The sequence below is a fragment of the Elephantulus edwardii genome, unplaced genomic scaffold, assembly GCF_000299155.1.
Source record: "Elephantulus edwardii isolate Elephantulus edwardi_28Jun2011 unplaced genomic scaffold, EleEdw1.0 scaffold00161, whole genome shotgun sequence".
Classification (NCBI taxonomy): domain Eukaryota; kingdom Metazoa; phylum Chordata; class Mammalia; order Macroscelidea; family Macroscelididae; genus Elephantulus; species Elephantulus edwardii.
The window spans coordinates 2339316-2347699 of NW_006399911.1; the positions used below are offsets into that span (position 1 = coordinate 2339316).

Consider the following 8384-nt stretch of genomic DNA (forward strand, 5'->3'; position numbering starts at 1 on the left):
CTCATGAAACATTACATTACATAAAACAATCTATAGGACATCTTGTTGAGTTAAAGTTGAGTTAAAGGAGTCAGTAACAAATGGTCAAATATTGTATAAGACCATTGGTAATAAAAAGCAAGAGAAATGTTTATATACAGAGATAATCAATCTAGTATGGTGACCAAGGAGGGGGAGGGAGTAGAAAATTAATAGATAATAAACTCAAGATGGTGAAGGGAAAGAATATGGAATGAATGATCAGATATTGAGTGTATTGTAACTGATGTTGTGGAACAAACTGTGTAGGAATGACTGACTGGAAAAAAGAATTATGTTTTGTACGCTTTCATTCAAATCACAAATATTTTTTTAAAAAAAGGTGTGCTAGCACAGAGAGCGAGTAGGACTATTTTAGACTGGATTACAAGAAGCCTCCTCTCTGGAGTGGTGATCTGAAGGACAAGGGACGTGCTCGTGGAGAAGCACAGCCAGGCAGAGGCAACCTGGACTGGATGCAATCAGGGGTTGCTCCAAGTAGGGAGTGACATGGACTGATTAAGACTTTAAATTATATCTTTTCACTGTATAATCTCACTGTTATGAAATATCTAGAATGGGAAAATGCAGAGACAAAAATTAACAGAAGTAAAATAGTCATGGCTAGGGCATAGTTGCTTAGTTTAAAAGTACTAAAGATCCAAGTCATGGTATTTAAATTCTTTTCTATGCATCTAAAGTTTGGACAATTAATAAAACCAAATAAGAATTGATGCATTTGAAGTTGTAGTACTGGAGGAGATTACTGAATAGCCCCTGGAATGCCAAAAGAACAAACAAATCTGTCTTGGAGGAAATGCAGCCAGGGTGCTCCTTGGAAGCAAGGATGGGGAAACTTCATCTCACATACTTAGGGCATGTTGTCAAGAGGGGACAGTCCATAGAAAAAGACATCACGCTGGGAAAGGTGGAGGGTTAGTGAAAGAGAGGAAGGTGCTTTGTAGGATAGGTTGACACAGTGATTGTAACAATGGACTTGAACTTGGCTGAAATCATGAGGATGATGCAGGATGGTACCAGGTTCAGATCTAGTGTTCACAGCATTGCTGTGAGTCAGAGTCCACTTGATGGCACCTAACAGCAACAATGACAGGGCACAGGGGAGCGGGTGATGGGAAGTTACTGAAAAAGGGCAGCAAGTTTCTGTTTAGAGGGTTTCAAACCGTCTGGAAATGGATAATGGTTATAGTAGCTGTCCAGAGAGCAGAAAATGGGAGATGAGGGCACAGAGCTATGAGCTTCTCTCTGAAAGGACCAGAGGGAATGAGAATAGCACAGCCTCTCACTGCCCCAGAGCAGAAAGCAGATAAAGTGTCTGTAGCCTAGCCCCATGGTGCCTCTAGAGCCATACCAGCAGTAAGAGGTTCTTTAATTCATTACTGAGTCACAAACTGTGGTATTGAGAGTGGGGTTTATTAGGGAAGTAAGAAAGAGTGGAGTAGGTAAAGAATATAACCCAATGCAACTCCAGGTTTAAGTCCAGTAGTCCCATGGCACACAACTCCTCAATTAGTCCAGGCTACGGTTTCAGTTCAGCAGTCAGATTTTCCTTCCATCATCGGGCAAGAACAGCAAAACATTTAACTGGGGCCTTTATCTCAGGGCTCCTCTGGTTAGATCTTGCCACAGTTTCTCACAGCAGTACCACAGTCTCTATACCACCCTCATTAGGGTAGCCACTAGGATCTTGCTCCAGTCTCTCCCTCAATTCTTGCTGCTCAGTGTAGGAAGCACGTTTTCTTTTCTCCTCTCCTCTCCTCTCCGCTCCTCTCCGCTCCTCCTCTCTCTCCTCTGTCTCTCATTCTAGTCTCACAGCTGTTGATGATTGGCAAGACAATGTGTCTACAGTTAAAGTAGCTAGAGAACAGAGGAGGCTAACATAATGGCCAGAAAAGGCAATTTTTAAGCTTAACACTGGAGTAGCACAACATAATGAAAATAATTAATGTCCCTGAACAATACATGTAAAAATGGTTAAAACAGATTTTATTTTTAAAAAACATTTTTATTATTAATTTCAATGAAAATTTACAGAGCCTTTGGATTTCCATTCATTCACTGTTGCACTTTTCTCCCTTCCCAACCCTCCCCCCCCAGCACACTCCCCTCTTAGAAAAGTAAAATTCTTTCATTGTTTTACAATCCCCCCCCCAGGCCCACTCCACTATGCAGCCTTCGCTCTGGACTCCCGTCATGACAAAAATAACTAATCACATATCCCTTTTAAACAGTTTTCTCCCTCATCTGTTTCAATGCAGTATACATTCTTGAACCCATCTTTCTCAGTCTCTCCCTGACCCCAAGGTCAGTCCTGTTTTAAAACACTGGCACCATGCAGTATTTGTCCTTTTGTGACTGAGATATTTCACTCAGCATAATGTCCTCCAGGGTCACCCATTTTGAATAATATTGCATGAGGTTCTTGTTTTTCAATGCAGCATAGTATTCCATTGTGTGAATATACCACAGCTTCTCTATCCATTCATTTGTTGATGGGCACTTAGGTTGTTTCCAACCCCTTGTTATTGTGAACAAAGCTGCAATAAACATGGGTGTGCATGTATCTGCTTGGGTGTTAGTTATGGTGTCTTTGGAGTATATTCCCAGTAGTAGAATTGCTGGGTCAAATAGTATCTCTATTTGCAACTTTTTGAGAAAGTGCCATCTTCCACAGTGGTTGCACCGTTTTACACTTCCACCAACAGTGAATAAGGGTTCCAGTTTCTCCACAACCTCGCCAGCATTTGTTGCTTGCTGTTCTGTTAAATTTTGCTATTCTGACTGAGGTGAGATGATATCTCACAGTTTTTTTTAATTTCATCTCTCTTAGAGCTAGGGATTTTGAACATTTCTTCATGTGCTTGTTGGCCATCTGAATATCTTCTTTGGTAAATGTTTTGTTGGGTTTTTATGGGTTTTTTAAATCCAGGTTTCTCTTGCTATCTTCTCAGGAGGTAGGGCATCCCTATGGAAATTTATGTAAACTGAAATGGCTTAAAATGAAGAATTACCATTAATTTATATTGGAAAAAAATGCACATTTCCACACTAAGACAAAATTAACCCACCAAATCATACCAAATAACACATAATGCCTAAAATAACCCACTCTCCCATCACCCTCAAGATGATTCCCCCTCATAGCGACTTTCTCCAAAGGGTTTCCAGGGCTGTGAATCACACCAGGAGGAGAAAGCAAATCTTCCTCCCACTGGTGGATTCAAACCTCTAGAGACCGGCAGCCTGTGGGTTGGCAGTGCAATCCACTATGAATTATACCACCAGAGCCCCCAAACAGGCTCTGGTGGCCTAGTGGTAAGAATCTGTGCTGCAATCCCAAAGGTATGCAGTTCAAATCTACCAGCTGCTCCACAGAAGAAGGACGGACAGTCTACTTCCATGCCATTTACTGCTTCTGAAAACCCACTGGAGGGTGAGCTTTGGGTTGGTTCTGACATGATGGCAAACAACAACACAGTAAAAGCAGGACTGATGTGATAAATGCATGTCCTATAAGCAGTAGTAACAAATGTTTAGTATAGGTGCTGCAGAAGGAGCTTGATGGCACTCTTGCTTACTGCCTCTTCAACAGCTTGCTGCAAAAAATGTTGAATCCTAGTTCGAATTTTTTGTCTTTTTCTTAAAAGCAACAATTCTTTTAACAAGTAGGTCTTTCATAAAAGCAAAGTGTTTCAAGGCAACCATTCAGAAAGTCTGCATCTGCATCCCTCACTCAGTCATTGCCATCAATTGGATCTGACTCATAGCTGAGTGTTTGGAAGCTGTAAAAATCCCATGGAGGAGCCTGCTCGTCCTTCTTCCACAGAGCCACCAGAGGCCGCTTTTGGGTAACAGCACACCTCACAGACTGGCCGCTGAGAAGCTGAGATGTGAGGTATGGAGACGCTGGTCAGATGCTGGTTAGGAGGCCACTTCAGTGGTCCAGGCAAGAGATGAGGTTGTGCTGGGAGAGATCGGAGGTCCTCTCTGGAGAATAGATAAGACTTAGTAATGGAGTAGATGCAGAGGGTGAGAGAAAAAAAAGAATCCAAGAATACCCTAGAGTTTGGCTTCAGCAATTGAGCTGAGGATGGGCTCATTATGAAGATGATGAAGAAGATAAGACTGGATATGAGGCATTAAAATTTCTTTTTGATGTATGTTAAATTTGAGATTCCTACTGATCGTCTCAGGAGCCCTAGTGGCACTGTAGTCAGTGGCTAACTAGAAGGTCTACAGTTTGAAACCCTGCTTCTATGAAGATGGCAAAACTCCTATAGGGCAGTTCTGCTCTGACCTACATTAACTGGACGCCATGGTGTTGGTCCACTGGACTGGTCATCACAGAGAGGCTAGAGTTAAGAATCAATCACTCAAACATTGGAGTCTGGATTTTGAGGATGGAATTGGGGGATCATTGGCATGCAGAAGATACTTGAGGCAGTGTTCTAAGAGAGTTAAGGGGAAGGCTTTTCTGAGAAAGTCCTGCTTCTTACTCTTAATGACACTTTCACTCTCTCCGGCCATGTCCATTCCATGCCCCACATTAGTGTCCCAGGTTACAGACACTGCTCATAAGGAACCTAGCTGTCAATTTACACATGCTCCTGCTCTCCGTCAATTTCCAACCTAGCCTGAGAAACAAGTGTGTGGACAGCTGGTCATAATGCAGGACAAATAAAAAAAAAATCAAAAGTGGCTGCTAAGCTGAGGCTATAAAAAGGTGGCACAAGGATCTGAGAGGACCTGCAAGTGAAGGTTGCCTCTCATTAGGGAGGTGAACTGGAAGAGGATCAGCTCTTATCTAGAATCTTCAAGGAAACTTCTTTAAGGGGACTGGGGTGGAAATAGTCCATACTAGGGGCTACTGCCTGACTTGAATTATCTCCCCTGGGGGGGGGGGTGAGATGTGGAGACACTCTTGCAAGTCAGGAAGCTTCCTACCCATCCTCCTAGCCAATAGTCCCGCGGGCACAGAACCTCTCCCTGGTAATTGCTTTCCGTAATGTGTTTGCTCCAAACCAATTTCACGCCTCCATGAGGACTCCGCCCTGCACTAGAGGTGTGGATCTCCCCACCACCAAGCTACTAAAGCAAATAAACGCAAATAAATGGCGGCGCACACAAACACGCATCCCCAGGCAAGCATGCAAGTTCCTAGGTACATGCACATAGGACTTTAAGACTTGCCTGTACAATCCCTGCGCACCACAGTTTTCGCAGTGACAGTCTGCACCCTGATCCTGGGATTCACTTGGTCCTGATCCTCTGAGCCTTCCTTCAGTCCCACCAGAGGGCACTGCAGCATGCCGCACTGCGTTCCTGGTAATTGACGTTACACGCTCCCACCACCAGGGGGCGGCCATGGACAGGGACGGCAGGGGCCTCCGCGGGGTCAGTCAAAGGGATGGATTTATGAAGCGGTTCAATGGCTTTGATGTGGCCATACACCCTTCTTCCTCGCCATTCTAGATGTTGACTTCCAGTCTATGATGGGGGGAACCAGACGAAGGAATCTGGGCCATAGGCACAAAGTGACAGTGAAGTTTGGAAATACGATGCTTCTGTGCCATAGGTCAGCGAGAGGGAGCCAGTGAGGGGGGAGCAACCCCAAGTGTGCTCTGTACAAAGGGGAGTAACCCCAACTGTGCTCTACACAAAGAGGTAAGACTCCAGCCCGCCCTGAGCCTCCTGGGGCTTCAGGCTGACCCAGAGCTCTGCCTCGTAAAAGCAAGCTGGGAAGGTACCTTGCTCTAGTGGCATCGTGGTTAAAGCGGTCAGCTGCAAACCTAGAGGTCAGCAGTTCAAAAATATGACAGCTTTGGAAGCCCCGTGAGAGGCCGCTTGACTCAGTCTTACAGGGCCGAATGGACTCCATCGCAGGGTAAAGAAGCTAGCCTCCTCTAGATTGGATAGCGACAGGTTCTGTCCTTGGTACTGATGGGACAGCAGGAGGGTGCTGATTGGGAGGTATGTGAACTTCATTTGTCCAGTGGGGCTCATTATCCTCACACCAGTTCTTTGACTAGGCAGAGGAGATACTAATAACTACCAGTTCCATGCTCCCTGAAAGGATCTGGGAAAGGAAATGGGCTACTGTTGTCACCCTATGAAGGGCTGTGCTGGAGTACACTCCATGGCCCTGGCTTGCAAAAGCATGCACAGAAACAGACCAAGGATGTGAACACAGTATCTGACAAACGTGTCCACATTTGGTCAACACAAAGTTGGGGAAGTGTCCTTATTGGTGGCCACTGGGACCTGTTGGCACAAAACTTGTGACCTCTGAGCCAGCCTGAGCATAGGGTCTCAGGAAGCTCTTGCTTAAGCTGGATGACATATATCTTCCAGTCTGTAAACTGTAAGGGTCTTTAACCTCAAGTCCTTGACAAGAGCATTCTGTTCTGTCCTACCAGTTACATTCTTCTTAAAGTCTTTTTACCAGAAGCAGGGAGCTGCATGCTTTTGAGATTTTGCATTTTATTATTGTATTGCCTACAAATATGCATTCTAGTCATAATCTGAAATGCATTTTTGCAGGCAATAAAATTAACTGTGGATGTGTTGCTAAAAGGGGCTATTCCCTGGAGAAGGACCTGATGCTGGAAAGGGTGGATCTGCGAAGAAGAGGAAGACCCTCAACCAGGTGGATTGGTGTGGTGTCTTACGCAATGGGCTCTTGTGTGTCAGGAAGTGTGAGGATGGTGCAGGATAGAACAGGGTTCAGATCTTTTGTTCATTGGGTCATACTCGACTCAATGTCACCTAACAACAGTAACAACAAAAATGCAATTACATTTAAAAAAAAAATAGCTCTTCCTCCATGCCTTATTTGATTGATGTTCACACAGCTTTAGTTTCAGCGACTGCGGCACAAAGTGCCCTCAATACTGTATTTAGTCAATAAGCCTCTGTTATTTATCCAACACTTTGTCTCTCAATTTTTAAAGAATGCTGTCTTCCAGACTAGCAGGTTGAGGTACTTGGTAATTTAATATTGTTCTAAAGAGTATCTTTAAGCAGGATGTAGCCTAGTGTGCTTCAATAGTGATGTGGCATTCCCAGACTTCAGTGAAAACCTGCCTCCCCCCCCCTTTTTTTTTCATGGCAATGTCTTCCCACCAGACTCATAAGTTTCACTGATTTTGCTGTGGAGCCAAGGATAGCTCAGAGCTGCAGGAAATGTAACCTCCACCATGAAGTTCCTTAGCTCTGCTCTGGTGACAGTCTCCCAGGATGCAGCCACTCACCTCAGTGGTGTCCACTCCTAATGTGAACGAGTGTCACTGAGGTGTTCCCCCTGACCTCTTCTGTCTGGGACTTGGGAGGACTTTTTGATCATAGCTTCTTCTGAACTACACACTCCTCCCATCACAAGCTCACCTGGCTTGGGAAGCCTTCTTTGTAATGAGGCTGGATCTCCCAGGTGAACCTGAGCTGGGATCTGATGACTGGCTTTCTGATCAGGCCTGCACTGGCTCCTGTCTTGAAGCTCCGTCCTACCTGTCTTAAGTATCTCTCTTGCCAGTGGCTCCGATCAAACCATTGCCCTGACTTTTTGCCCCCTGATTGTCACCTCTGCTGCTGGGAGGGAGAGGGTAAAAAAGGCGCCATCACTTTTGTGTCTGGGACTAGAGGAGGTGAACAGAGTCATTCGCAATTAGCGCATAATTAGCGACGCTGACCCTTGTAGCTCATCAGCGCTCCAGGGCCAGTCCCCAGCAATCAGCCAGGGCAGGGCAAGAGTGTCAGACCAGGGAGTGAATAGGGCTCATCAGCAGCGCGGAGCCCAGCGCCAATCAGGGAAGTTAATGGCAGGAGAGAGAGCTCGCGCGCTGGAGAGCGAGGGAGACAGGGAGAGACAGACAGACAAGAGGCAGGAATAAAGAGCCAGACAGACGGGGCGAGGGAGTGAGAAAGGGGAAAGAACGCGCCAGAGGGAGACCAAGGGGGGGTAAGAAAGAGGGCCGGAAAGGCAAAGAGAGGATGTGGAGGAAGGGGACAGCTGCAGGGAAAGGTGAGGGGTTTGAGGAGGACACGACCTAGAGTGGACACAATTGCCCCCGGAGGCGACCTGGGTGTAAGGGCCACGGGCAGGGAGGAGGACGAAGGAAGGAGGGGCCCGGGCACCAGGAGAACCTCTACCCAGGGAGACGGAAGGAAGGGGAGAAACAGCACCGCCCCCCGATGTCGCCCCGAGCCGCGCCCCCTGCAGGCTCCTCGCTCCCCTTACTCGGCCGCAGGTCCCGCAGGGGGCGCCAGGGCGCTGGGTTCCTCGCCGCGCGCGCGAGTGGCGGGCAGGTCGCGGCGTCCGCTCTGCGGGACGCGGCCGCAGAGTCCTAGGT

General features: G+C 46.5%; 1 protein-coding gene across 1 annotated transcript in view; it reads left to right on the top strand.

Moving 5' to 3' along the window:
• LOC102876108 overlaps positions 1–8382 on the top strand; it is a 25012-nt gene extending 16630 nt beyond the window's left edge. The window contains exon 12 of the mRNA XM_006895191.1: positions 8137–8382. Within this exon, the coding sequence (XP_006895253.1) occupies positions 8137–8382 (246 nt within the window). The remainder of the gene's footprint in view (positions 1–8136) is intronic.
• The last annotated feature ends 2 nt before the right edge of the window (positions 8383–8384 follow it).